Consider the following 15,979-nt stretch of genomic DNA (forward strand, 5'->3'; position numbering starts at 1 on the left):
ACATTGATCCATTGAATGTGTCCTTGCTGAATTGAAGTATTAATGTATTTGAAAAAAAAAAAAACTAAAAACAAAACTGACATCTTACTGATTCCATAATTACCGTAAACATTTATTATTAGTATTATCATTATTATTCAGCAGGGACACGTTCAATTACACACACTTGCATGCTGTATATAAGCCTTATACTACTTATACAATCTGACAGCAAAGCATATTAATGCAAACTACCTTCAATGTTGCCCCAATGGCATCTGCGAACGGCTTGCTCTCCTAATGAATTGTCTTTTTTTCACTCTGTTCCCTTATACCCTCACCTGTCTCAATATGTCAGGGCTCATTTAGAATCACAAGGCCAAAGCGAAAGAAAGATGGCACTACTGAGAGAGAGACAGAGAGAGTGCTACAGGCGAACAAGAGATCTCGTGAGATAGGCTACCTTTTCTTCACATTTTGGTTTTGATTATGGAAAATTGTGGATTTCTGCTGATTTTACATATACATGGTACAATATGTTAAATGGAACTGAGAGTACTGTACTTTATTGATAGCTTAAATAATTACCATTAGCAAAAATATTGAAACATGGGAAACATCTCAAATGCACTTTACAGTTTGCCGTTAGCATGTTACTAAGCTATAACTCTATAATGCTTTAATAAGAATTAAAATGCATAACACATGCAAATATTTGCTTTAAAAAAGCATGAGACTGATTCATACACTCTTAGAATAAAAGGTTCTATAAAGAATTCTGTAAGCCACTTCAGATATCATGGGATCATTTTATGGATTTAGTCTTAATTCATTTAAAATTTTAATTAAATTTTATGAATTAAGCAGCTCGCAAACATACTTTATTACTAGACACAATTTAAATAACCCATTAAACATGAAAGTATTATGCAATCATGTAAGACATTTCTTCTTATATAGAACCTTTTTGGCAGAAAGGGTTCTTTAGAATTGAGTCAAGAACCCTAGGATTCTATATAGAACCCCAATGAACCTTTTTCGTATAGGTCAGAGATGATGATGTATAAACATTCAGATGTGCCTCGATACCTTCCCACCTCCACATACTGTCTGAAAAGGCAGCATTTTTCAGATTTCAGACATGTGACAGGTCTCTACCTGGACTGAATCTCTATCCTGTATCTTGGGAATTACACCCTGAGTTTACTTCTGGCCATATAAACCAGTTAAGGCAACAGGATTGTGTGAGAAAATGTCTCCTGAGCTGACAAATGTTACGCAGCAAGTCATCCCTGAGGGAATGTTTGTATGCGTGATTCCTTAAGTGTCCCAGCTAACACTTTGTTACAGCTGTCTTCTGCTTGGTGACAAACAAACTGTCTCTGAGAGCTGACATGTGCACTTTCATAAGGGGCGGCATTTGTTATTTACCCATCTCAAATTTCCTATGATTTATTCATGTCAATTTGATTTTTTTTTTTTTTTTTTTTAAACTCTGAGAACACAGATGGAAGCCATTGACTTCCTAATGAAGGATTACTAATAACGCAGGAAGACACGAGTGCAAATAAATCCATCCATCTTTACACATCATACAAGTTAAGAATTCATTTTTTGCCAGCATGCACCTGGGGTCGCCAAATAGGCTATGCTCCATCAGTTTTCAGCCACATATCAGTGTATATAACTATCCAAATCCTCAAAATGCACTCCAGAAACATTTACAGGACAGAACCACACTGATACGATGGCATAAATAATGATAAGTTCTACTTCTTTCCACTCCCTTTCGAGCAAGTATTATATGTATATCATAATTGTAATGTGTATTGTATGTGTATTTAGGTACAGTATATATGTACTGAAGGGGGTGGATTGGAATCCACTGCTGCTTCAATGTATACTGTATGTTATTAGTGATTATAATCAAGGTATTAATCAATATTTTTCCTTCTAATTATCAATTGAGTTGAATGACTTCTCTGGAGATTTTACTTTGTTATAGAAGTTACCAGTGTGATTACTGAAATGTTCTTTTCATGTATTCTTTAATGTCTGTATTTGATATTTGAATGCAGTAACATTGCTTGCCTATTTATCCCAGCTTCCAGAAATGAAATGGGGACATGTTTTGTGTTTGAGAAAGGGTCACTGAAAAATATAGGGGTCACTGAAGTCTATAGTTTAAGGGACCATTTGTCAGTTAAAGCCTATATTTTCCATTTAGACTTAAGTGTCCTATCCTGAGAGAAAGAACTTGTTAACCTGATGTTTTGAGACGAGACTCCTGTTTATAGTTAGAGCCTGGCCAAATCCAACCTGGGAAAAGATGTGTGTTGGTGTGTGTGTGTTAGTCTTCTTGCTTACAGGTTAAGGAACCACTGGCATTGTTGGAGATTGACTGAGTTGTTGTTCGAGACATGCTGACGCCCAGCAAACCAAATCTGCGACCTGGAAGGTCACGACGTGCCTAACTTCAGGGTCTGATTGTCAGCTGCATAATCTATGGAGATATGCTTCAGTCTATCTGTATATGTGTGGAAAATTACTATGTTTATCTATTTCTTAGCCAATGAGAATCATTCAACCAGTAAGCAATGACGTAGCTTAGACCTTGGAAATGGTATAACTGCTGTGATCTTTGTAACTGTAAGCGGGGCGGCCTATGAACTCCTGTGTGAGTCTTGAAGCTGACTTCTGCTGATGAAACTGCAAACTATCTTCAGTAAAACTTTTCTTACATTTTTTATAATTCTGACTCTGGGTCTCCTTTCAAACATCTGGTCCTTGGGTCCTAAACTGTTAACCCCTAACAGTACATATACATGTATATATATATATATATATATTATTATTATTTTTTATTTTATTTTTTATTTTGGGTGCATTACGCATTACATTTTCTAGTTTTACATATACTATAACCTGTTTCCTTTGAACGTCACTGCCATCTTACTACTATGAAGAAAATGAGAGCATGGATGCACATTAATTAATAGAGATCTAATTGTTAAAAATGTGTCTTTCCTTAGGGTAGTTCCTCTAATGTCATGGCCTAATGTCCAATTTAACGCATCCTCTGTGGTGGCGGAGAAACCGTGACACAAAATGGGCTGATGTCCTATTTGCCAAGTTCAAAAAAAAGACTGGTATTGTAAAAAAAAAAAGTGTTCGAAAATTGGCTTTCGTTAGGGCAGTACGTCATATTTCAAGGCCTTAGGTCTGCTTTAACGCATACTCATGGCGGCCAAGAAACCACACCGAGAAATGGGCTGATGGCGCAATAAATGGAAGTTGTGTTTGACAATCACAGAACAACTGCCATGAAAACACACTTCTTGTATGCTACATTTATTTTCATTAAATTCTTAATTTTCTATTATAGAACACTAAATAGGGGCAATAGTCTGTTGGTCTAGTCTGGAATAGTCTCTGCTTTGTTTTTTACATACTTTTCCAGACCTGGAGATAAATCAAATTCCATACTTTTCCAAACTGCGTAGGAACCCTGAGGAACAAACTACATAAAATATATTATTATATTATATATTAATATTAATATATATTTTAAATGTAATTAGTTTTGATTCATTCGATTAATTAATTACTATATCATGTACTTATGCATGGATCTAGCTTAAAAACAGCATTGTCTGCATTGACTTTCTTTAGAAATTATGCTTGAAAATTGTAAAATATTAGATGCAACAATTTAGGGGTGCAGGCGGGTGGGGGGGGGGGGGGGGTGCGTGGGGGGGGGGGGTACTCCTCCACTTTCATCTTATGCTTCTGCAGTGGATAAAAGCATAAAAAACCTGGAGCCTGGAGGCTTATTGTGGATCTGACAGCAAATATTGGTTTGTAATTTATAAAATGTGCCAAAGTCCCCCATGTGTAGTGCAATTCTGAAAGAGGGCCAGTATGAAAGCTCTGATGTTCTCATTTTCAATCAGACATACACTCTGAAACTGAAAATTAGTAGCCGCTCTTGCATGATATCCTTCCTGTCCCATGGCCCTCATTCCAGCAAGGTTAAACGATCACAGGCTGCTTTGATGACCCCGCCAAAAGTGCAGAAGGTATAATGGTGAAGCGAGAAATAGAAAGTGAAAGGAAATTTTAAAAAAAGAACACGCTGTTCCCGTACTCTCAGCACATACCCCAAGAGTATCACGTAGCAGAAAGCTAGAAGAAAATTGAGAAATTTACTCAAAGGAAATCATATGGTCCAAGATATGACCAGCTATTTGTATATGAACATCTTCCAGTGACCTCATTATAAGACATCTGCTTCAACATGAACATTACACGCAATCATGAACAAAGTAACAAATAAATAATAAGTATTCAAAGGATTTGCATGTCCACCCACCTGATCATAGGAGACATAATTGCTTATGGTGAAGAAAAACAAACAAGCAATGACCCATTCGAGCAATGAATTTGTCCATGAAATCTGCGTACGAACGTTTTCACAAACAAATCCAAATCCACCAAAACTTTCGTACTAAAATATATTCTAAATTTACGAAAACATTTAGGAACAACTGAAACCACACTTATAAACATATAATATAATATAATATAATATAATATAATATAATATAATATAAGTTCATCTTGTATTTCTTCATATACAGCTGTGAAAAAAAGCTGTTATAGCTTCAGCTGTGCGGATATACGCATATGTACAGCTGGCTAATGAGAGGTCTGTAATCTGGGTCTGTATAAAAGGTGTTTGAACCGGTTTTGAGAATGACACACTTGGGATTGCTCGAGGATCTGGCGAGAGCGCGTCTGCAGAGAGCAGCATGTTTGACGAGAGTGACGAAAGGCTTGAAAGGAAAGGTTGTGTGAAAAGCCCTTATATGGAGATGGTTTGGCCATTTTATGCAAATGACTAACCTTGTACACGCAGCCGGTAAGATGCTTCAACTGAGCATACTCTATTGATAATCACCAAATGTACAATCACAGCCCTCCAAAGCTATTTGACATGTTTTAAGGTGATCTACAGATGTTTTAATCAGGGATGAATCAGGGATGTCAATCGGTTACTTTTGTATCGACTTAATTGCGTAATAATAAATAATATGAGAATGTGATACATATATGATATACTATACAATCGCATTAAATCACATTTATTAATATTTGTTGTGATAAAGTCCTGAATATGTATTATAATTATATTATTAAAACAAATAAAATAAAAAACAAAAATTATAATTAAGAATTAAACTAATAAATAAGATAACTAATACTAATACTAAACATGTTAAAAAAGTAAATAATAAACAACATAATAATAACAACAAAAATGACTATCATGATTAAAATAAATGAAAATTAAAACTAAAATAATAATTAAGAACAAAAAATAAGACAACTAATACTAATTCTAAAAATATTAATAGCAATAGCATCAATATAATTATTATAACATTATTATTATTATTATTATTATTATTAAATATTAATAATAACAATAAGATAATTATAATTATAGCTTAGCTTAACATTATAGTTTAGAAATAGAGTTTCCTCTAATTACCTTCATAAGAAACCTTAAAGCCCAGGGAGCCACTCGTGTCATCCGTTTTAAAATTGAGCCACATCTGATGGCTGGTACTGACCACCAGATCTGGAGTTGTAGTCCCAGACAACCTTCATATCAAAATAAGAGAGAAACATAATAATAAAACAGTGATTCTTCACTTTCAATATGTACAGTATCATTTGACACATCTCAGAGAACATTGGGAGTTCCCCGATTCCCCCGGCACTATCCTTCAGGGATCTGTGGAATGGGTCCATAAGGGCTCATGAGACCTGCTAATTAAGCACATTAGACCATCAGGGGACTCTGAGTAACCAAAGAGAAAGCGTCCAGGGACACAGGGCCATTCAAAAGGAACACAAGCACTTGTACACCCCTGCCAGAAAGCGTACATAAAACGGCATCGATAAAACTTTATGAAGACCATCAATTTCAGCACAATTAATAACAACACACTCAGCAACGTTTCCGGAGCATCTGGTGTGCAAATCTGCATTATGGGGCATCGACGTGTGATGCGCTCTTTGCAGCAGGAGTGATCTTGTTCTAACATTGAGACTCATAGTGATTGACAATAAAGCTTGGGGTATTTCTGCTATACAGTTCTGCTCAGAGGGGTGATGAAACGAGATGAAATAGAGGGGGGCTAAAGAAAGAAACGGCAGAGGAGGAGAGAACAGAGGGGTTGAAGGAAGAGAGGACAAGTAGAGATGAAAGAAGATGGGGAGGAGGTTTATACACACAAAGAGGAGAGTTAAAGAGTTGGAGACACAGCCTGGGAGGAGTTTGAGAGAGGATGGAGAAGAAAGCAAAAGATGAACAAGAGTACTCACACATGAAAGACTGTCCGCTGATCGCCGATTACAGCGCCGTCACCCACGGTTAGAGTGTCGTAGCCCCGCTCCAAGTCAAACTCCTCAAAATTCAGCTTGATCACCTGCACACAGTGAGGAATCCGAGTCAGATTTCTAAACTTGGTAAGAACAGTATTGAAGCAGTACAACTCTCATTTTCCAATCATAACGTATACATACTAGATCTAGTTCTACAAGAAAATACTATTCCAGTATACTTAAAATAATCATTTTTAAATCAGTGTGTAACTAGATAGATAGATAGATAGATAGATAGATAGATAGATAGATAGAACACTATTACACCAGACATTTCAAACTATTTTTTGAAATCAGTAATTCTCAGATAATTCTCACACTAAAGACAAACTCTCTCAGCAGTTGTAGAAGAAAACAAAGAAAGAATTTATAAAAATGATTTATGAAAATGAAGAGTCAAATGTGCCTATTTCTCCAAGATGAAAACAAGACTGCAGAATTTCTTATACAAAAGGAGAAAAGTAAGAGTTATCGAAAGATGAGCAATTAAAAATGAAGGTCTATTACTCATACAAAGAAAAAGGAATACTGCAAAAAAAAGAAAAAAAAAAAAGAATAAAGAATAAAATAAACAAAATTCGCTGTCTAGCTTCCCATTTCAAATTGGCTGCCACATTTCCACCAAATTCCACCTAATGTTTTTGGAGTGCTCTGAGAATAACTCTTAATGAAAAAGCTTATATAAATGCAAATTGTATTCTGTCCTATGGTAAACACACTCCGCAACAAAGAGTGCCATGGGTGGAGTGCCAGCAGTCTGATAGGTCACACCACCAGTGAACAAGATTTCATCCTCTTTTACCTCCTCTGAACCTTTCTTTTTCTTAGTTCACCCCCTTAACGGATGGTGTGCTGCCCACCTCGCCTGTATCCCACCGTGTCCTGTAGCATTACGGTAACAGTGTGTATTATCATGACTGACAGCGCTGTGGGCAGGGCAATCCTCAGATGACTCATTGAGGGATTTTGATGCAAATGCTGCTCCCAGCAAGCCAATCAAACGTGACCATCACTACATACTAACACCTTCTCGAGAACAAATAAGGCATAGCATCAAAAATAATTTTCTACATAAAAGGTAGACATCCATTTTATGTGAAAATAATTTTAACCAGGTGTACACGTTATTTAAATAAATATTTATCAAATTTAAATCATTTGGCTAAAAATAACACATGAATTATTAAAAGAAGCATTTTGTGTCTCCAAATGTAAAAAACAAAACAAAAAAACTATTGCAAACATTAAATTAGAAAAAAAAAAAAAAACACTATTGCAAAAATTACGTTTCTTCACAAAAATTATAATAATAGTAATAACTGCAATATAATAATAATCATCATCATCATCATTATTATATGGAAGAGGATTAGGGCCAAGCAATAATAAAAAAATAAAACCATCTCAAGATTAAAGTCACTAAATTTCGAGAAAAAAAGTTGAAATACAATCTTGAGAATAAACTCATTAAATATCGAGAATAAAGTCGTTGTGTTTCGAGAAAAAACTCGTTAAATTTCGAGAAAAAAGTCGAAATACAATCTTGAGAATAAACTCATTACATTTCGAGAATAAAGTCGTTGTTTCGAGAAAAAAACTCGTTAATTTCGAGAAAAAAAACTTGAAATACAATCTTGAGAATAAACTCATTAAATTTCGAGAATAAAGTCGTGTTTCGAGAAAAAACTTGTTAAATTTCGAGAAAAAAGTCGAAATACAATCTTGAGAATAAACTCATTACATTTCGAGAATAAAGTCGTGTTTCGAGAAAAAACTTGTTAAATTTCGAGAAAAAAGTCGAAATACAATCTTGAGAATAAACTCATTACATTTCGAGAATAAAGTCGTTGTGTTTCGAGAAAAAAACTCGTTAATTTCGAGAAAAAAAACTTGAAATACAATCTTGAGAATAAACTCATTAAATTTCGAGAATAAAGTCGTGTTTCGAGAAAAAACTTGTTAAATTTCGAGAAAAAAGTCGAAATACAATCTTGAGAATAAACTCATTACATTTCGAGAATAAAGTCGTTGTGTTTCGAGAAAAAAACTCGTTAAATTTCGAGAAAAAAAGTCCAAGTAATCATGAGAATAAACTCATTAAATTTTGAGAATAAAGTCGTTGTGTTTCGAGAAAAAAAGTCGAAATGAAATGTAGAGAATAACGCATTCGATCAGTGTTCATTGCATAGCCTACTGATATCAACCTCATCGAGGTTTCGTGGTTTCCCAGGATACCATAAGACGCATTATTAATCGTTGTTGGTTGTGTACGCCTCCATCCACAGAATGTAACGACTGTAACCATCTATACAGCCATTAATGGCAATGCCATACGGTTTTAATTTATCAAAGCTGTCCATATGCCAGTGTGCATTTGGGCCAGCGCAAGTGTACTGGCGTCTTCTCAAGCGTCTCCTTCGTTGAAATTCCCACACCTTGAGGATCAACAAGTTTAATAATGCGTCTTATGGTATCCTGGGAAACCACAAAACCTCGATGAATTTCATGTTGGACAAAAGCGAGTACATCACGCAAATTGGACAGATTTTTTCTTCTAAAAAGACCTAGCCGACCTAGACCTAAGAATGTTCTATTCTTTGTTACTGAAAGAAAGTCTAAAATATAGCTTGACTAAGTGATCCAACTCTGCCATGTCCAGTAGGCTATGCAATGAACACTGATCGAATGTGTTATTCTCTACATTTCATTTCGACTTTTTTTCTCGAAACACAGACTTTATTCCCGAAATTTAATGAGTTTATTCTCACGATTGTATTTCAAGTTTTTTTTCTCGAAATTAACAAGTTTTTTTTCTCGAAACACAACGACTTTATTCTCGAAATGTAATGAGTTTATTCTCAAGATTGTATTTCGACTTTTTTCTCGAAATTTAACAAGTTTTTTCTCGAAACACAACGACTTTATTCTCGATATTTAATGAGTTTATTCTCAAGATTGTATTTTGACTTTTTTTCTCGAAATTTAATGAGTTTAATCTTGCATTATAATGACTTTAATTTCGAGATGGTTTTATTTTTTTTATTATTGCTTGGCCCTAATCCTCTTCTGTATTATTATGATTATTATTATCATTTATTTATTTATGTTTGTTTGTTTATGTATTCTCAAATGATTGAATGGAGCACGTTTTTTATAAGTCATGTGTCACAATTAATCCCACTTTCTCCAGTAGCCTAGATGGGTAAGAGGAGTGCAACATTTTTCTTGATATTAACAGTCTCAATAACCCAGTGACCAAAGAAAGCTGAGCTGATCCGTGTACCATAGTACAGCTCCTTTACAGCATATCTGAAATAGTAAAAACTAAATAAAAATACAACCTTTTTGATTGTTAGAGAGAGGATAACTTAAACCATCCAAATAAAAGCACAAAACCGTCAATAAATTAATAGGGATAAATCACTGAGGCTTTCAGACAAAAGGCATGGTGAATATGGTCTCGCAGCTGAGAGCGATAATGCTCAAGACTACATAGAAGCAAGCGGGATTTGTTGGAGGAGTGAAGCTTTTTGTCAAAAAGGAAGTCCCTGCAGAAGTGGAGTAGCTGATAATACCAGCCCGCTGGATGACGATAGCGCACAGAACAAAAGGAAGACTGATAATTAAAAAATGAAGAGGACAACAAAAGCAATCAGCCATGTCTTCTCATGAACAACTTATTCTCTATTATGATGCCTTCTGGGGATCCCTCCATCTGAGGCAGAAACACAGTGTCTAGACTCTGAGCTAATGTTTGTCTGTGAGCGGGGGATTCAGCCCGGTGCGGTTCCACATGCTGCATTTCCCTGCAGAGTTATATCTGTTTTCCCTCATTCTTCAGTTCCAAGTTCATTTTCCAGCACTCGTCATTAGGCACCACGGTTGACATAAATAGAATGGACATCTTTGAGTAGCAAGAGGATCTTTAACTGTAGCTCCGGGGAATACGGTACTGAGGCATTAAAGACTCGGCTCCTCCTGAACTTCAGGATGTTACTTCGTTTCGGATGATTAGACATATCACACTGTTAACCAAATGTCATTATAGGGGTCCCATTTCCTTTTGTTTCTTCAACATCCTAACACTCTCACTAGCTTATTTAATTTGTCCACTTTATGTCATTTATTGTGTTTAATTGCATTTAGGCTGTAAATTAGATTTTTAACATGTTTGGAAATAAATGACACGGTCTGTTGTCTTGCTAAGACGTATTTGCATAGCATAGTTAGCATGATATGTAACCTAAATAAACATTAAATAACATCATTACGTTCAGTCTCATGTGCCAAAAATAAACTATAAAATCAAATGTGAATTTCATATAACGAAGAAAAAGTTTAAATATTTAATAATATTAAGCTAATACCCAAAAAGCTAAACATTAGCAAAGGTTTGGCATCTGTAAAGAATCCCAAAAGTTCTCCTAAAGTCCCATTGGTGACAGAAATATAACAGCTGCATCTGAAATTGCAAACTGCTGTTTGGTGTGTAACTTACATTGCAACCATTAAAAAAGTATGTTCTATATATGATTGTGTGTAGTATGAATGAAATTTGGACATCCGCCATGTTATCAATGTCATGTGACCTACAGCGTCAGTTGTGTCGATTCACCGCCATTCACAACTCCTCTCCTGTGGACTCGTGGGACAGTCCATCGAATGCGCACTTCAGAATCTTGGTGGAATTAGTAGGTCATCCGGGTAGTTTTTGACAACTATTTTTCAAATACTGTGAATTCAGACACACTGCTCTATTGGCATACTGTTTTTCACATACTATATAAGTAGGGAAATATTCAATTTCGGATGCAGCAAGTGTGTTCTAAAGAATTTACCAATGTTCAGACATACTGGTAAAATCCCTCGCCAAACAGCTAATTGCATGTGGTACCATCTCAACCTCACTTCATCGACAGATCTAGAAGTTTAATTGTCCAACCACTTCAACAAACAAATCAATGTTAAGACAGCACCACAGAGCCACTGTGTTTACACTCATCCTCCAAATGGCTTATTTATACACAGTATAGTTGTCTCCTTACATTAAAACTGGTGCATTTTAACACCAATATATATGTATGTATACACTTCACTTTAAAATATTCAGGCCCTGTTTACACGAGAACGCTCGCGGGTGAAAACGTAAAAATATTTTATCAGATGTGCCTTTCGTTTAGACGGCGACGGCGTTTTTGGGGCTTAAAAACGCAAAAAAGTGAAACCACCCTCCAGAGTGGAAATCTTAAAAACGCTCCACCGTCGCGTTTCCGTCTAAACGGTAAAAACGCAAAAGTCTGCTAGACAGTGAAGGCACCGATCAGTGCCACCTAGCCGCCTGGAGTGCATACTACATTGAATTTCACACACTTTTGCGTCACCATATGCACGCAGATTTCCCCCCCATAACGCTCGTCTAAACGCAGAATAAAAAGTGATCACTTTTGCGTTTTCTCTTCAGATCGTTTCCGTGTAAACGTAGCCTCATTATGCATCATGAAATGCTAAATGATGTCAAACTCTAGCTAACTGTGATGCTAAAGGCTTTAACAGCTGCCGGGGTCTGTCCACACTGGGAGAGTCTTTGGCTCGGGCACTAAACCAGCTGCAGCGAAATCAAAAGCTCATTGTCAGGTACATTTCATACGGCCCCAGTTCTGCCTCAATCTCACAGCTAACCTCACGTCTTCTCCGGGTGCTATTGTGTCAGAACGAAAATAGAATGTCATTACGGTTGTAAAGAGCAAAAAACAGCAATGTTCCATCTTCATCTGTGCCCCGCTCTCCAGCCGTGACAGTGTGAAGCAGAACTGTCCTTTACACACAGGATGAAATAGCGCACTGGGCGGCGGAGAAAAAGCAGGGGGCACTGATAGAGCCGCTCCACCCCATTCCATTTGCCCTCCATCTCTTGCTCCCCTTCTCTCCCAACTGAGTTATGGTGATGAGGGGAGAGATTTGTTAAGCCATTTATTTGAACCTAGATAAAGAAAATCTGGCAAGCGAGTAAGAAAATGGCCTTGAACTCGACGCCAAAGTCATGACACAGAGCGCCGCAGCTTTGTCTCTCCTGTGGTAGCCACTCAATGTAGTTTTCTTTATCTTCCATTCTCCTTTAATATAATCGTCAATGTTTCATTTTTTTATGAGTCCAGATATCTAGATATTGCACATCATTTCTCAATATGTGTATCCTTTTCCTTGCAACCTACAGTTATTAGCAGGCCCACATAGAAACAATGCACTCAGAAAGCTACCTAAAATTAATAAAGCTGTCCCACTGTGTGTTGGCTTATTGAATATTTCAGTTAATATGCTATTGCTTTCAGATTCCAGTAAGAGTAGCTCCATATACACTACACTTTAAAAGTTTGGGGTAAGTAAGATTCAACCTAAAATTCAAAAAAAGGACATATTAAATTGTTTAAAAGTGTCAGTAAATACATTTATAATGTTATTTAATGAATTTAAATTTCAAATAAATTCAGCAAAGAGTCCTGAAAACATGAAAAAATATTGGGTAGCACCACTGTTTTCAACATTGATAATAATAGTTTATTGAGCACAAAATCAGCATATTAAAATTATTTCTAAAGGATCATGTGACACTGAAGACTGGAGTAATGGGTACTAAAAAAAATCAGCTTTGCCAATACAATAATTAAATGTATTTTTATACGTTTAGAAAACAGTTATTTTAAATTATATATAAAAGTCTATTTTGACTATTTTTAATCAAATAAATGCAGCCTGGGTCTGCATAGGAGACTTCTTTCAGAAAAATAAAATAAAAAATGCCGACCCCAAACTTTTAAACGGTAAAGCACAAGTTTAAATTAGATTTCCCCACCAAATTAGCACATAAAAGGTGCACAAAAGTCTCTGTGGATTCTGGGCATACATATTATTTCATTGCAAATTAACTTTTCTAATATTGCAAGCGAGAAGCTATGTTTGGGCAGTGTGCTGCGAGTTCATACGAACACACTTTCGGAAGCATTCACCTTGGAAGGGTCAGAAGCTGTGATGATCCAGGTACAGTTGGCATTGTTGTCATATTGTACTGGGAAATTTGGGGAGGTGATGATGCCACTAGGGCCCCAGAGCTGACCACCACACATAGGAGCTGAAAGAAAAGAGACAAAGCATGTTGAAGGAGAAAATTTCATCTATGAAAGATTTGAGGATTCTTTCAGAAAGGAGAAATGAAAGGAGCCAATATCAGCACCAATCACAGAAACAGTTCTCTTAACAATAGAATAGAAAGAATTTTATTGCATTCTTTTGTTTAGTTTAAGTTTTTCAACTAATATTTATATTTTATTTCAGCTGTATTTCAATGTTTTTAATAGTATTAGATTTAGTTAACAATAATAAACTTGGCAAGTAAAAAAAGAGTAAAAAAGTTTAAATTCCACAACATCAGTCTGAAGTGTAAACCTAAAAAGAAAAACAACAGGAGCCCAGACACTTTACTCACTACTCAGACCACAGAACGTAATCAAAAAAACTTTTTTTTTTCTCAAGAAATCACTTTTCAAACTATACCCCACTTTCAAAGGTTGTGATTGGCTTGTGGGCCTCCAGGCTGATGAAATGTAACAAAACCTTAAATTATTTTTTTTTTAAAAGCACACGTATGAAGGCTTACCCCTCAGCTGCAGTCAATATTTTGAACTTGATTATTGTTAAAGTTACCAGAAATAATCTATCTTGGGTTGTTGGTTTTGACTGGACTAGCATGTGAACTGAATGATCAGTGACCTTACCAATGACTTTGTGACTTGTCTATGAGTTAAAAGTCTTTTGCGACACTCTCGTGGCCTCCAGGAGGACTTTAAATGCCTCCTTGAATGAAGGCACTCGATGTCTAATGAGAAAGAAGGGCACAGCCAGTGTGTTTGCACTAAATTAATGTTTCTGGAGGTCTGGGACCAGCTGGAGCTTTTAATGAGCTATGTCTGAGGTGAGCTCCTCAGGGCCTCCCCTAACACACACACACAAGTTTCCTCAAACACTTTAAGGTGGGCTGACATTAAAGAACAAAAGTCTTTGGAAAGTTAATTAACATCAGGGCCGGTCAACCCCAATTTTCACCTTCACAACATAATGTGTGTCGTCTCTGTAACACTCTGGAAAAAAAATTAATAATAATAAATAAATAAATAAAAGAGAGAAATGTCCTGTTTATGTTTGTTTTAGGTTCCTACATAAACTTCCTGCAACATTCTGGGAATGTTGAATAGTAGCCATTACACCAATAACCATTACTTCAAATTCTAAGTTGTTATTAGATTGTCACATACAAAGTTTCTGCAAAGTTCTGGAAATGTTACTTTATGGTTATAAAAATAAAACTCACAATGGAAATTCTGGGACGTGGTCGGAATCATGCTATTAGTAGATATCTATTAGCAGGGGCTCAGCTGTGAAACAGTCCAGATGCATTTAAGTTGTAAGGGCAGAACTGCAAAAAGATAATCATTTCAAGTTCCTCTTGTTCAGGCTGAATTCAATCAGATTAGATTCAGGCCAACAGTTCCAAAACCCTGGGCTTCTCAATGCACATTTCAAGAGTTGCAGATGTAAAGCCTATGGCAGACCATAATGAGGGAATGAAACTTAGGGGAGTTTACTTTGATTTCTGAAAATGGCAGGGATTCATTCCAAAGTGTTACTTTAAGCCACTGGAACTACAATCAACATTAAACAGCTGCTAAGACTTCAGTTTTCTACAAACAACTCATTTGTCATGATGTGGTATATTTCAGATTCTATTAAGGTCTGAAGCTTGATTCTATTTCTAAATATCCAATAAAACACAACTGAATACAACAGAAATGCAACATAATTCTCATGATACGTGGTGTATTTCAGGTTCTATTAAGGTCTGAAGCTTGATTTTATTTCTAAATATTCAATAAATAAAGTCACATTTGTATTTTATAGATCTCTTGTGTGAGTCCTAGATCCTTTTAAATACTGCAAATAATGAAAAAATCCTTTCTACATATACACAGAGAGAGAAAACCTCAAGGACACACTATTATTATTGAGCGTTTTATGCTTGTATTTATGTATTTAACGACAATGATTTATGAATGCTTTTTCTGTGGCGCCATTACTAATTATTCTTATGATTCAGATTTTCCTGAAGCATGCAATTAAAATGGGCCGTTTTTGAATAATGGCCTGGCATTTAGAGTGTTAAATCAATGAAACAAGACAAATAATCATTCTCTACATTAGTTGTGAAAAGGAGCAAGTGATGAAAAAACTGGTTCCGGGGAGCAATAGCTAAATATCAACCCTTTTCACATGAGTAATGGGGCTGATAAGGGAACTTGGTCCATCTGGTGATTCCGACAGTTTCCCAATTCCAGGTCCATTTTCCCCTCTTGCCACAAGCTCACAGTGATGTGCCAAAAACTGATCGTTAAATAATCAAAAACAAAGGCAACTGGTGCAATTCATCACAAAGCTGTCCAACTAACTTTCTCCTGAAGATTGTCAAGCCTGAGGGCTCCACTGTGGCAAAGGCCATTGG

At 36.0% G+C, this 15,979-nt stretch overlaps 1 protein-coding gene across 1 annotated transcript in view; it reads right to left on the reverse strand.

Annotated features, from left to right (window-relative positions):
• csmd2 (CUB and Sushi multiple domains 2) overlaps positions 1-15,979 on the reverse strand; it is a 313,713-nt gene that overhangs the window by 121,110 nt on the left and 176,624 nt on the right. The window contains exons 10-12 of the mRNA XM_084130492.1: positions 13,437-13,558; positions 6,373-6,476; positions 5,534-5,646 (exon numbers count right to left, since the gene is read on the reverse strand). Of these exons, the coding sequence (XP_083986618.1) occupies positions 5,534-5,646; positions 6,373-6,476; positions 13,437-13,558 (339 nt within the window). The remainder of the gene's footprint in view (positions 1-5,533; positions 5,647-6,372; positions 6,477-13,436; positions 13,559-15,979) is intronic.

The sequence above is a fragment of the Abramis brama genome (genome assembly GCF_963993115.1).
Source record: "Abramis brama genome assembly, chromosome: 12".
NCBI classification, from domain to species: domain Eukaryota; kingdom Metazoa; phylum Chordata; class Actinopteri; order Cypriniformes; family Leuciscidae; genus Abramis; species Abramis brama.